Source organism: Cavia porcellus, unplaced genomic scaffold (assembly GCF_034190915.1).
Source record: "Cavia porcellus strain 051 isolate PalLab524CR breed Dunkin Hartley unplaced genomic scaffold, mCavPor4.1 scaffold_4, whole genome shotgun sequence".
NCBI lineage: Eukaryota > Metazoa > Chordata > Mammalia > Rodentia > Caviidae > Cavia > Cavia porcellus.
The window spans coordinates 115062576-115077074 of record NW_026947487.1 but is presented as its reverse complement, the minus strand read 5'-3'; the positions used below and the strand labels follow the sequence as shown (position 1 = coordinate 115077074).

At 44.1% G+C, this 14499-nt stretch overlaps 1 protein-coding gene across 1 annotated transcript in view; it reads left to right on the top strand.

Moving 5' to 3' along the window:
• The window catches only part of Cmc2 (C-X9-C motif containing 2), a 39107-nt gene that overhangs the window by 3752 nt on the left and 20856 nt on the right, over positions 1-14499 (top strand). The window contains exon 2 of the mRNA XM_003462849.5: positions 13716-13827. Coding sequence (XP_003462897.1) covers positions 13747-13827 — 81 coding nt within the window. The 5' untranslated portion in view covers positions 13716-13746. The remainder of the gene's footprint in view (positions 1-13715; positions 13828-14499) is intronic.

Below are 14499 nucleotides of genomic sequence, written 5' to 3'. Positions count from 1 at the left end.
TCCTGCTTTCAACTCCCTTCACCAATTCCCATTCTCAGAGCTTTCGCGCGTCTCTCTCCCTGCCGAGCTGATGTAGATGCAGCAGTGCTGGCGGGAAACCCAAATCACGGCTTCCAATGGTGCAGGCTCTAGCTTCCACGCTGAGGCTTTTCTGTTCCTGTTATAGCACCAGGATTGCATTCCCAGTTGGTTTCTCTCAGCCCAGTTCGTTCTTGGGTCAGCAGGGCCTATCTCCTCTTGCTTATGATTCCTTACTCCGCACCATTCCTGAATTCTAAGCTGGGTCTTTCAGAGAGCCTCCGTAGCTGCTGCTATCTGTCTGCCATGTTCTCCCGGAAGCGATTTGAATTTCCTGCCTAAGATACTTTTTCTAACCTGTGTGTTTTTTCTCTGAAATTCATATGACTTGGCAGAGTGCTCAGCACTCAGTAGGTACTGGTAAATGATGGTACAGGGAAAGCCACCCAGGAGGCCCCATTCTTTGAGGGGCTATTTTGTGGAAGTCATGGTAGTTAAGTCCTCTTTCCCCAGCCCTCTTGCTTTCTGAGAACCTGTTGCTCTCTGTACCAACCTGGTTTGACCTCCGCCCTAGGAGTGTGACAGTTTACATTTGTCACTTGGTGTCATGAGTAGAAATAGGCAGAGTGGGCTGCACCCTGCTCTGTCTGCTGCCTCTGCTGCAGTGTGGTTGGTTCATAGGTTGAAAAAGTTGGGAAACAGTAACTTAATCCAGGGCACTCTTAAATGTGGGCTTTTAGAAGGTATATTTTACTTTTTTAAGGTACATTTCAAGAAACATTGTTAGCTTACATTTTTTTCTGGAGAGCAGATTCTTTAGACTCTGAACAAGACTTTTCTGGGCTTGGCTTGTATTTTGCTTATTTCATTTATTTCATTTATTTCATTTATTTATTTATTTATTTTTGAGACAAGGTCTTGCTACGCAGTTTAGGCTGTGCTTGACCTCATTTTGTAGTCCAGGCTGGCTTCAAATTTACCGCACTTTTCTGCTTCAGCCTCTCTGGCTGGGATTACAGGCATCTTTCTAAAGAAAAAGCAAGTGACATTAAAATGCAGGGTTCTCTGCAGTAATAATAGATTTGCTGAAGTGTTACTGGAAAGCTTATCCCTTTTCACTGTGCCACCTGGTGGTTGAAATGTGCTATCATCGAATACTGTGCTCAAAAACTTTACCTGACTTGCATTAGACTGAGATGGAATGAATGAAATAAAACTATTTTTTTATATCTTTATTGCTGGTGCTCTGCGGCTTCCACCCTCTCCGCCTAATCCAAGGAAAAGTTCAAACTGCTTTGTCAGGAGCATATGTCAGCCAGACAGCAAAGCGTCAGACTTTCAGGTTTCACTGGAAGGTTTTGGTGTCCCGGGTGCGGGCTTCTGGAGGTGCGCGGGCCGATGTGCAGTGGGAGGTGTCACCGCGAGAGGGTTGCTCTGATGATTTGTAAATACCGGGGGAAGGGTGGGACTGAAGCTTTGTGTTTCTCTGTACTGTCCTTCAGTTTGTAAAGGTGCTTTGAGTTACAGTGTTAGAATAAGCTTTCTGAAGCTGGCTACTGGTGGGACTGAAGTTTTATGTTTGTTTGGATGGAATTTATCAGTGAAACAGGCCTCAATTCCTGTCACTAAGGAATGTCCATTTTGCTTTGGTTTCTGCCATACTGCTAATGTTCATAACTAGTGCACTACCCCTTTGCAATAATTTCTGTGTTATTTTTCTTTTCTTTCTGGATGTGTTTGTCTTTTCTTTTTCTTTGTTTTTAATGCTAGGGGTTGAATCCAGGGCCTTGTACATGCTCTGCCCCCAAGCTACACTCCCATCTGGAGTCTTTCTTTTTTTCTTTTTCTTCTTTTCTTTTCCTCTTGATAGTGTCTTGCTGTGTAGTTTAGGCTGGAGTTGATTTCTGTGTAGCCCGCACGAGCTTGGATTTGTGATCCTCCTGCCTCAGCATTCCCTAGTGCTGGGGTTATAGGTGTGTGCTGCCACCCCAGACTGCTTTCTGTACTCTTCGTAGTAGCAGATGTTTGACCTTCAAGGGTGCATTTTAGTTTTGAAAGTCACTTAAAACAAGTAGTAAACTCAAAATTTTTGAGAAGAAGTTTCAGGTGCGCAAGATACACTATTAATATCCTTTTTTCTTTTTTATAGGAAAGTAAAAATTTCGTAATCAAATAGAGAATAACAATGGTTATTACACTGTGTGTTGTTATTGTCAAAGGACTTAACATTTTTTTTTTTTTTAACTTTTTACCGCCTGCTTGCAAGGCAGGCACTTATGCCGCTGAGCTAAATCCCCAGCCCTTAACACTCTTAATCAGCGTGGGATGTGACACCTCTTGAGCATGGGTCAGCAGATGGGATGCTGAGAGCTTCCCCCTCACCTGATTGATTGTGGGACAGCTCTGTGACCTGAGCATCTGGCTTGCAGGCTTGTCCTCAGACAGATCACAGTGCCATCCTTCAGTCATCCTGTTGTGTGACTGGTACCTTACCCGTCACACTGTATCTTTACAGGTCACACTGCACTGCTTCAGATATGCTCCTGTATGTTGTTTGAAAACCCCTGAGATACAGTTTAACAACTAACGCTGTTTTACAGAAGGGGAAACTTGGGACTCAGATAAGCAGTCAAGTCCATACCTTTTTTCCCTCAAACCCCTGTCTCCTTTCGATTTGATTGTTCTAACTGGGCTGCTTCATTTTTGCCTCCTCATTTGTGGACTTCTCCAAGTTGGTAAATATTCCCAGTTGCATCACTGGGTTCTTGTTTAAATCTAGCATCAGACCGATTTCCATCCTGAATCCTCAGCCTACAGCAGTGTTCAGATTGTAGCTTGGTGCTTGGCATGAGTTGACAATGACAAATACAGTTCTTTTTTAAAAATCTAGTTAGAGCCTCTACTTCTAATAATACAGGATAATACTACGCTGACTTCTTTGGATTCTAAGCCTAAAATTAGTACATGATATACTTGTTACCAACCAGAGTTTTTTGGGGGAATGTTTTTTTCTCTCTGTTTATATCATTTACATACTGTGTGAAGGCTTCCTATTTGGAACATGGAAAAAGTCCATTAGGGTGAGAGAGTGTGGTAGGTCTTTGTGTGTGTGTGTGTGTGTGTGTGTGTGTTAGGTCTTAACGCTGCCACACACTGTCTGACATGGGGCCTAGTTTTCCATGAAAGTATGGGTAATGCATCTTTTGATGATAAAAAGGCAGTTCTTAGAATTCAGCTGAGTTAGAAGGCTGTCCACTATGTGGTTATTCAGTTACAAGACTTGTCTGGTGCATAGTAAGCATTCAATTATTTCTCAACTATCACTACCTTCTCAGGGTTTTGAAGAAACTTTCATTTTTAATTTTAATTAATTTAATTTTATTTATTTATTTTTGTCTTTTTGAGGTGGGTTTAATTATTCAGTTCAGGTTGGCCGTGAGCTCATTTTGTAGCTCAGGTTGGTCTTGAACCTGGAACAATCCTCCTGCCTCAGCCACCTGAGTGCTAGGATTACAGGTGTGTGCCATCCTGCCCAGCTTTTTCTTTTTTTCTTAAAGAGAAAAACCCAGAAAAATCACGAAGCAAATAAGCAATCAAAAAACAACAAAAGCAAAATGACAACAAAAAACAGTAATGATACAGGATTTCAAACCAAGATAGGAATTTAACAATATTGTTATATTGCATATTATTATTTGAGGAAACTTTTTTTTTAAATTTTGAAACTAGTAAAATCAACAGAACAAGACAGAACAAAGCCAACTGAGACTGTGTAGTGAAATTGGCACAGAATTTCACAGCAGGTTACCAGGATTACAGTAGTAGGTACTACAGTATATTTCATTATCTTTATAATAGTTGTTCTTTCAATCACATATATCAAAATTAAATGAAATACAGAACATTATGGAACTTATCAAAACAGAATATTGAATAGAGCAGTACCATTAATCAGAATAGAGCAAAACAGTAATAAAAATATTTGCCTTCAAAGAGATGGTAGAAGGAAATCCCCCTTATTTGCTATGGTCAACCTCCCAGGAGATGCTCAGATTTCTGGTTCCCATTTGCTAATGGGGGGACAGGAGAAGCGGGGGTAGGGGAAGTGGGATGTTTGACTCTAGGCCGCGCACCAGTAGGCTCACTATTGCTTAGCAGGGAGGCAGGCTGCTTGCTTGGTTTCCCAGTGCCCTAAGTTCCAACATGGTTCACGAAGATCTCAGGAGCCGCTGCTGGCTCTCCCCCTGGAAGGGCCGCAGTTTGAGGAAACTTTTAAAAGAAGGTAGAATATATATTTTGATTTCCTTTAGTTATCAAAAAATACATTGACTTATAGTAGTGTCCTTAGAGAAGGAAAAGTACTCCTGGAAGTTCCCAGGAGTTAAATATGTCCTGAGAGCACAGTGCCACTGTGTCACAGTTATGTGTACTTTGTGTCTTACACCCAGGGGATTGCAGCATCGCTGATTGTTTGCCAACATCAGGCAAAAGCAGGTGACACGCGGTGGTGTCACACAAGCGAAGGGTGAAAGGGGAGGAGACAGTATGTAACTAACAGATGTGGTGAAAGAAAGGAAAATGTCGGATAAAGTGAGGAGTCGGTTAGATTAGGGTGATCAGTCTTGTTATCAGGAAGAGTAGGCGAGCCGGGCGTGGTGGTGCAGGTCTGTAATCCCAGCACTAGGGAGGCTGCGGCAGGAGGATCGCAGCAAGTTGGAGGCCAGCCAGGCCTACATAGTGAGTTCAAGGCCAGCCTGGGCTACATAGTAAGACCTGCCTTAAAAGAAAAATGGAAACTAAGTTAAACCATTAAACCATTGTTGAAATAGTCATCTAGGACAAGAAATAATTTGCCAATTAAAATTTAAAAAGTAGAACAGAAGACTTGGTACCCTAGCTGGATCTAAAGCTCTCTCTCTCTGTATATAATAGATCTGAAGTAAGCTTTTGTTCTCAAGGGAGTAAAATAACGGATGCTACATATTTATGCGTGTATGTATTACCGTAGCAGCCAAGTGCCTTCTCAAGTATGGGTGCCTCTTGAATTCTGGTGGAATTATATCTAGAAATTCATTCTTAAGTTGAGAGAAAATACTGGCGTCACTGAAGGATCGCAGAGGTGGCTCAGAGGAGAGCGTTTGTCTAGCAAGCCTGAGGTGCTGGGCTTCATCCTCAGCACTGCAGAAAAATAAAACAGCAGGGAATCGTAACACACCGACCTCCTTAACACTGAAGCTTGGCCTACCTTAAATGTGCTTGGAACACCTACACCCTCGGTTGGTAAAATTATCGGGCACAGCCTGTTTTATAATGAAGTGCTGAATGTCTCTGCCAACACGGACGGGTGTTTGTAGATGATGGAGCGTGAACACACGTAGCCCCAAAGCAGTGGCTGTGTAACACACTAGTGCAGGGGTGGCGTGGGCCGCCTGTGGTGTGTGTGCTGCTGCGGGCTCGGGAGCCCAGCTGCCAGCAGCCGAGCGCCAGGAGCAGCGGTTTTCTTTCTGTCCCAAAGCCTCAGTATTGAGGGGTAGTTGCAGTGCTGGCCCTTTGCGGTAAGTAGTGGGTCTTGGGCTGCAGTTCAGGTGCTGTCTCTGAAGGTTCTCATCACTGCTGTGGAGTTTGGGTCGTTTTCCCTTATGATCACGTAACTGCACGGAAAAGAGTGTCAATATTGTATCATGTGTTGCCAGCTTAGGACAGGCTGGATTCAGTGTGCAGGTTCTGCACGTGCACTGCTCTCCACGGCTGTGAAGGCAGGAAATGAGTCGGACCACAGAGAGCTGCCGACCCGGCTGTATTTGCTTTCCCGATTAAAGAGTTGTTTCAGTTCATCCCTAAGCTTGCTTGCTGAACTATAAAGTCACAAATTTGAAGGTTGGTTGGTAGAAATATCCAAAAAGGTCTTGTCAAACACATTTAGAAAATAAAACGCTGATGACATTTTCTAGATGGCTAAACCTGTGTGCAGAAAAAGTAAGTGAGGCGGAAACCAGGTGACTGGTATGTGCCTGCTGTATGCATAGTGCAGGCAATAATGTTGGGGTAGCTTTATGTGGTTTTGGGGTTTTTTGGTACTGGGGATCAAACTCAGGACCTCGGAGCTAACTCAGGAGCTAAACCCCTGGCCCTTGGGATGGTTTTATGTGACCGACCTTGCCAAGCTGTATGACGTTTCATTCTTTGAAGCAACACATTTCCGTCATTAACGGGACTATAGTCCGTGTCAGGCGGACAGAACAGGTCTGCAAAGCCTGTTAGTTGGCTGCATTTTGATTTTCTATTTCATTCTCTTTCATTTTTATTTTTTATTTTCAGATGAGGACTTAGGTGGGAGCAACGTCTTGCTGTGTGACTTTAGCTGTGGTGTGTGTTTAGTAGTTACCGAGTGAAACAGTGCTCTGATAGAAATTGCAGCCTCGAACAGTGGCTGTGTGCTAACTCTTTGGGATCTGTTGAGAGTAGGATAGGCAGTTTGAATTTCTCAGAACTTTTCCTAAAAAATAGCTTTATTGAGTCATAATTTATATATCATGAAATTTACCCATTGTAAGCGAATTCAGTGATTTTAGTAAATTTGTGGAATCAGGTAGCCTTACTCCAACTCAGCTGTAGAACATTTTTGTCACCCAAAGAGGTTCTTCTGTGCCCTCACTTCAGGCAACCGATGATTTGATTTTTGTTTTTATAAATTTGCCTTTTTTCAAAGGTAAAAATACATTTATTGTGCATAGATGGAGTCATGCACCAGTCAGTAGTGTTTTGTGTCTGGCTGCTTTCATTTGGCGTGGGGCTGTCGAGACTCCTCAGTGTTAGAGCGCACATCGGCAGTTCGTGCCTTTTAGTTGCTAAGTAGTGTTCCATTACATAGAGAAACCACACTTTGTTTACAAACCTACCCCGTTAATAGACATTTATTTAGATGGTTTCCAGTACTGGCTGTTACAAAGAGCTATTACAAAATGCTGCTGTGAACATTCACGTCTTTTGGTGGGTTCCTAGGAATGCAGTTGCTGAGTTGTATGGTGTTTGTGTTTTACTTCTTAAGAAACTGCTCAGTTGTTTTCCAAAGTGTCTGTACTATTTTATATCCTCAGTAGCGATGCACGAAGTCCATTTTTCTACACATCCTAACCAATGCTTGGTATTGTCTGACATTTTGATTCCAGACAGTCCCTGACATAACGGTGGCTCGACTTAGGATTTTTCAACTTTACAGTGCTATGAAAGTGTGAAAGCAGTGCACATTCAGTAAAAACCTTTCGTCGAAATTTTGGTCTTTTCCTGGCTGGGCCATCTGGTGCAGTATTCACTCTTGATGCTGGGCAGGGGCAGCCAGCTGGAGCTGCCAGGCAGCCTTGTGATCACAAGGGTAAACCTTACAGTGTACTGCTACCCATGCATTCTGGATATCGTGTTTTGTGTTTTTGTATTCAATGATGTCTGCAAAGTGCCGATCTGTGTCTCCTGCCTGTGATGCAAAGAAGAGGAGGAAGGCAATTATTCTTGAGATGAAACTCAGAATAATTGCCCAGCACGAAGGTGGCAAACCCATGATGATCATCTCCCGTGAGTCAGGCCTTTCCTAGTCCACCATCTCAACCATCTTAAAGGATAACGAGTGGATCAGCGATGCAGTGAAATCGTCAGCATCAATTAAGTCCACCATCATCACGAAGAAAAGAGCCGGGCCAATTGATGACATGGAAAAGTTACTGGTTGAGTGGACAGAGGAGCAGATACAGAACCGCATCCCACTTAGCCTGCTGACGATCCAGGTGAAGGCAAGAAGTCTTTTCAACATGCTCAAAGAGCATGCTGATCTGACGTATACACAGATGTTCACAGCAAGTCATGGATGGTTCCAGCGCTTCAAAAAGCGCCATAATTTTCGTACTGTTAAGGTCACTGGTGAGGCAGCAGGTGCTGATGTCGAATGTGCTGAAGCTTTTTAAAAAGAGCTGCACAGGATAATTGTAGAACAGAAATATTTACCAGAACAAATATTTAACGTTGACGAAACAAACTTGTTCTGGAAGCGAATGCCAGAGTGCATGTACATTGATCAGGAGTCCAAGACAATACCAGGGTCCAGAGACCACGTAACTCTGCTTTTAGGTGGAAATGTTGTAGGATTCAAATTAAAGCCTTTTCTGATCTACCACTCGGAGAACCCCAGGGCCTTTAAGAACGTGAGCAAACATACACTTCCTGTTCATTATCGCCGTAACAAGAAAGCCTGGATGACATCGTGTTGTTTGAAGACTGGTTTTTGAACTGTTTCATTCCACAGGCAAAAGAATATTGCAGGCAAAACAGCATCACATTTAAAATTCTTCCGATCTTAGATGATGCTCCGGGATATCCACAGCAAATCGGCACCATGCATCCTGATGTAAGAGTGGCGTGTTTACCACTGAACACAGCCACACTCAGCCAATGGACCAGGGTGCCATAGCTGCGTTTAAAGCACAATATTTACGGCAGACATTTGTGCAGGCTGTGGAAGCCAGTGAATCTGGCCAGAGGCTGTTAGAGTTTTGGAAAGGCTTTAACATTCTGAATGCTGTCCAGAACATTGCTGCAGCATGGGGAGAGGTCCCAGAGTAGTGCATGAGCTGCATTTGGAAGAAAGTTTTGAAGACATACGGGAACCCATTCAAAGGCTTTAACACAGATCATGCCGTTGATGAAGTAGCAAGTAATAAGATACTGGTGTTTGGGAAACAGCTAGAATTGGACATCAATGAAGAGGGTGTTCCTGGGATTGCCAGCGTCAAGACCGAGGAGATTTCAGGTCAGGAGCTGATTGAATTGCAGGGAGAAAGAAGTAAAAAAGTTGGAGTGGAGGAAGAGCTGGTACCCAAGCCCCTGCAAAAGTTCACAGCAGAGAAGCTGGCAGAGGCATTTGCTGCTATCAGCAGGGGCATGAGGATGTTAGAAGAAATGGACGGCAATTACGAGAGATTTTCCAGAGCCGACAGGCAGATACAGGATGCCCTCGTTTGTTACAGAGAAATATATAATGAAAAGAGAAAGCAAGCCGCGTGTTCCGAGCTCCATCACACCGTAAGAAGCACTGTGCCTGCTGGGTCGTCAGCTCACGTCGGGGCTCCCCACGCCTTCCACCAGCTCTTCGGGGTCTCTGCAGAAGGGAGGCAGATTGACAGAGGAACTGTCGCATCCACGTCACGCAGCAGTAAATTTTAAGTCCAGCGCTTCAGCATTCCTCAGGCCAAGCGTGTTTTCAGCTGTGTGCGTTGATGGTGAGTGCCCATGCAGCCATCCTTTCGCTCACGTGTAGTGTTTGATAAATTACAAGTGATAGTCAGCCCCTCTTGGTGAGTAGGCTTGGCGTCAGATGATCCTGCTCAGCCGTAGGCTAGTGGAGATTTTTCTAGCACACGTAAGGTAGGTAGGCTGGGACCTGACGTTCGGAGGACCGGGTGTATTGATGCATTTTCAGCTTACATAGTAGGTGCACCCGAATGTCACCCCACCGTGGAAGAGCTTCAGTGCCACTATTCTGGTTGGCGTCATGAAATCTCATTGTAATTTTAATTTGCATTTCCTAATGGTGCTGGGTGGATTGTCATTGCTTAGTTAGCTATTCCTGTGTCTTGGGTAAAGTATCAGTTCAGATTTTTTGTCCCCTTTTTTCCCCACAAATTGGATTATTTGTTGTCTTTCTTATTTACCACTGTTGGTATTAAATACCAGACACTCACAGGTTGCAGAAGAAGGGGTTTATTGTAATGTTCAGTTTGTAGAGATCTCAGTCCATAGCTGGCTGACTCCCAGGCAGGGTGGCATAGCAGGGGGCATCACAGAGGAGACGTGGTTCATGGCATGGCAGGCAGGAAGCCACAGCTCTCAAGCGACTAACAGGGACATAAATACAATTCCTATTATAGCTCTATATCTATATTTATATGCCATGCCCACGGTAAGCCACCTCTGCTGCAGACCGTTTGTTTGTTTGTTTGTTTGTTTGTTTGAGACAGGGTCTTGCTATGCAGTTCAGGCTGGCCTTGAACTCACTGTGTAGCCCAGGCTGGGCTCAAACTCACAGTGATTCTCCTGCCTCTGCCTCCTGCGTACTGGGACAACAGGTGTGTGCCGCCACTGCTGGCAGTACCAGGCCTCACCTCTCAGCCCCACACCCAGCTATAAACTCACCTGTGGCCTGACCCAGTACCACATACTCATGATCCACTCACCTCCCCAGAGTCCCCCCCCCCACCCCCCGTGGGCACATGTCATTTTGGGGGGATGTAAGCCATAACATTTGTCTTACTGAATTGTGAGCATTCTTTGTATATTTTAGATTAAAGTGTACACCTTGGGCACGTATATGTGACTTGCTGATATCTTCTAGTCCAGTGGTGGCGAATCTATAGCATGGGTGTTACTACAAAAGATGTTAGTGTATGAAGTGTTTTTTGTAAACTAAAACCTCAGATTTCAGGTTTAATCACAGTGTTTGCACTTTGTGATACATAAGTGGGTTTTGGGTTGCAGTCTGGGCACCAGCCTAAAAGGTTTGCCATCACTGTTCCAGTCTGTGCTTGCCTGCTTTGTTGATATTTATTTTAATACATTTTAGTTTCTGGGACGGTGCAAAACTGAGCAGACAGCAGAGCGATCCTGTGCTCCCTCCCCTGCCCGTGCACGGCTCTCAGAGTCCCGGCCCAGAGTGGAACGTGTGTGACGGCTGGTGATACTGGCTTGTCGTTATCACAAAACGTGACCTCTGGTCTCCTCAGTGGGGCTTTTGTTTGCACTGGAACTCGATCAGAACCTTGTGCTTGCCAGGCAGTGCTGTGCCGCTGAGCTGGATCCTGGGCCCTCAGAGGTGTTTTTGAAGTGCAAAAAATTTTAATTTTGGTGAGGTACCAGTGTTTAAAAAATTCTAGCCAGGTGTTATGGCTCATGCCTGTAAGGAGTAAGGGTGGACGACTGCCGTGAGTTCGAGGCCAGCCTGAACCACAAAGCGACACTCTGCCTCAAAAATAAATTTTTGTAGATCGTGCTTTTGATATGCTTAAGAACTCTTTGGCTGAGGTTGAGACTTTTTCCTACACTTTTTTCCATTCATCCTTCCATCCTTTCTTCTTCCCTCTTTTTAGAGTTATAGTAAAATACACATAACGTGAAATTTATCACAGTAGCCATTTTCAGTGCACACGGTATTGGAATTGAGTACTTTCATAATATTGTGCTTTCGTCACTGTTTGACTTTGGTGGTTGTTTTTTGTTTGTTTTTGTTTTTTGAGACAGGATCTCACTATGTAGTTTAATCTGACCTTGAACTTAATAGCTAACTCTTTATGATCCTCTCAAGTGCTGGGATTGCAGGTGTGTGCTACCATGCCTGGCTTTCAAAAAAAACTTTTTTAAAAAACCCGTATATTTAAAGAATTCTCTCTGTGTCTCTATATCTGTTTCTGTCTCTGTCTATCTCTGTCTCTGTATCTGTGCCTGTCTATCTCTGTCTCTATCTCTCTGTCTTTTATCTCTGTCTCTGTCATAAAGTTACTTAATTCTACAGAGCCGGGGATGAACCCAGGCCTCACCTGTGCTAGGCGAGCCCTCTGCTGTTAAGCTGCGTCCTTAGCTCCCACCCCTGCTTCCGGTGTCTTGTAAGCCCGAAGCTCTGCCCTTACACAGCACTTCTTACTCTCCCCCTCCAGCTCTTGTCAGCCATCATCCCGCTTTGTGTGTCTGTGATTTTGACAGCTCTGAGTACTGTGCCTCATATGAATGGCATTATACAGCATTTGTCTTGTTGTGATTGGCTTACTGCATTCAGCATAATGACTTCACAGTTACCCGTGTTGTAGCATATGTTAGATTTCTGTTCCTTCTTGTTTTTGGTACCGCGGATCAAACTCACGACCTTGCGCCTGCCAGGCGGGTTCCCATCCTTTCTGAGGCTTACTATTTTGAAATTAATTTGTTTGCAAGGGCTGGTTGTAACTCAAGCTGGTTGTAAGTCAAGACTGTTTTCCCATAAGAAATATTGAAAATATCCATAACATGTTCCAAACCTCCTGAAGCACCCGTTAATTAACCTTTTCACAATAAAAAGGGTTGGATAATGTGTGTGATTCCCCAGAAACACCAATAATCTTGCTAGTGTACTCACCAGGAGGTTGTAAATGTGGCTGGCTTGCCGGGAACAGCAGTTGTGTGCTGGCTCACCGGCCGGGGGACACGTCTGGCTGCGGGCAGGGAGGATGCAGGGACCCCTTCCGCAGGAGCCTCTGGACTCTGCTGTGCTTTCTTTCCTGGAGAGGCTCTGGCCCCAGGACCTGCTGCTGGCTCAGCCTTTTCAGAACTGCAAACCGGCCGAGGCTCGTCTGTCTCTGTCTCTTCTTTAACACCGTTCTGTCGTGTGACATGACGGTGTCATTCAGCAGGCGGTAGGCGGCCAGACCTAACTGTAACTCAGTTAGGTCTAACTGTAACCTAACTGTAACCTGTAACCTGTAACTCAGACCTAAAATTGTGGCTGTGACCCAAGTTCCCAAGCTGATCGTGTGTGAGGCCGGTGGCAACTCGGGCGTCTCCTGGGCCACAGGAGCATGCTTCCCCATTCTTCTGGGTGTGGGTCTTGGGTGGCCTGTCTTCGCTGTTGGGAGTGAGGTACTGTGGATGTGGGTCTTCACAGTCTTCAAGAGCCGCCTTCAGTGCCATGGGAATCTGTCCTTAGGTTTTGACTAATCGCTGTACTACTTTCCACAGTAGCTGAACTAGAATCAGCAGTAGGATAAACACTGACCACTGTCCATTACCACCGACAGGGCAGAAGGGCCCCAATTTTCCCATATTTTGTCCAACACTTGGTTCTCCCCCGCCCTTCTCTCTCTCTGTCTTTGCTAATGGCTACCTTTATGGGTAGAGGTAGTTACTGTGTTTCCTTTTTGGGAATTTTTAAAAGATTTAAGCAGTTAGTTGATTCTTTCAGTAGTTTTTTTCTCACTTAGAATAGTTTTTTAACATTTTTTTAAGGAATAGCCGAATAACACTATGTAACGTAGCACACACCTGAACACAGCCTTGTCCTTTGGCTGGTTGCTACTTTCCTCCTTTGTGAATGAAACAGTTGTACTTCTTTTTCAAGCCTTTAAGCCCTGTTTCCAATGTAATACTTCATAGCTGTGTCTGCTAAATTTAAAAAAAAACAAGTTGCACACCTGCTTCTTTTTCACTGTACTGTTTCGGGTTTCTCAGCCAAATGGTAAAAAGAAATCATTTGGTATTAATTCACACTAATGCGACACTGGTTGATACCCCCAGAGGAGTATACATTTTAAAAGAATGCATGCATTTCTCGTAATTGGTAGACTCTCATCTGAACAGAGTGAGTGGCGGTGGGTCTGGGGAAAGTGAGGAGGTGTTGGGCGCCAGGCCTGTTGGTGCAGGCAGGCCGCTTCTCCAGGGGGTGCTGTACTGAGGGCTCGCCTCTCCCTCCTCCTGGATTGGCAGGCTCAGTGAAGACTGCTAGGCTGCCAAGTTACTGGATAAGGATAAGGAAGCGGAAGCCCAAGTTTAGTAATTTCCCGAAGGTTCCACAGCTGGTTAATGGTTAACATTCTCTTCTGTGAAGGGTCATTGCAAGTTCTCATGAAAACTGTTTTTGATGGCATCCGCCAGTGTCTTCACGTGAATTCAACATGTCGTTGTGTTCGCAGGTTGCACGCTGTGACCCGTCACCTCCTGAAGATGCATCCTGACTTATCTCCACACCTGCACACGGAAGAATGCAACGTCTTGATTAATTTGCTTAAGGAATGTCACAAAAATGTAAGAGTTCACAAAAATGACCGTAAAGCACGGGTGAAACCTAGGTACACTGATGTTACATGTCGTCCTCATTAACGGAGGGCGTGACAGTGTCTGAGCTTAATAAAGATTAGCAACTGCTGTATGTGTTCTTTTTACCCAGAAGCCACCTCTTTTACGATTGGTGAAAGCCAAGCACGATTGCTAGGGAACTCTGAAGTGTAAATACTAGTTGGAGTCCGTGTTCTCGCGGTAAAATGCTTTCTTCTTCCTAACGGTAGGGTGCTCAAACCGTTATGTTTAACATTGATTCTTCTGATCATGATGGTGTTATTTTTTTTTTTTTTTTTTTTTTTAAATTTTATTTAAGGAGAAAAGAAAAAAAAAAGCAGGGAAAGGGTACAAGTTATACAGATTTACAGAAAAAAAAATGAACAGTAGGAAATCACTAGTTAATGGATTACATATTGTCATCTTAGAAATAATTGTTCAAGTCACAAAATTAAAGCTTGTAAAGTGGACATTCCATCAATGATACTGCAAACAGTTCTGTTCATTGATCCAATAAAACTCTGTGATATCATTTTCTATCTTATACACTTAAATATACATGCAGTTATATAGTTTGGAGCACTTTCTTTTCCTCTCTTTTGTACAATGACTATTACACATTTTGGGTTTCATTGCTCCCAC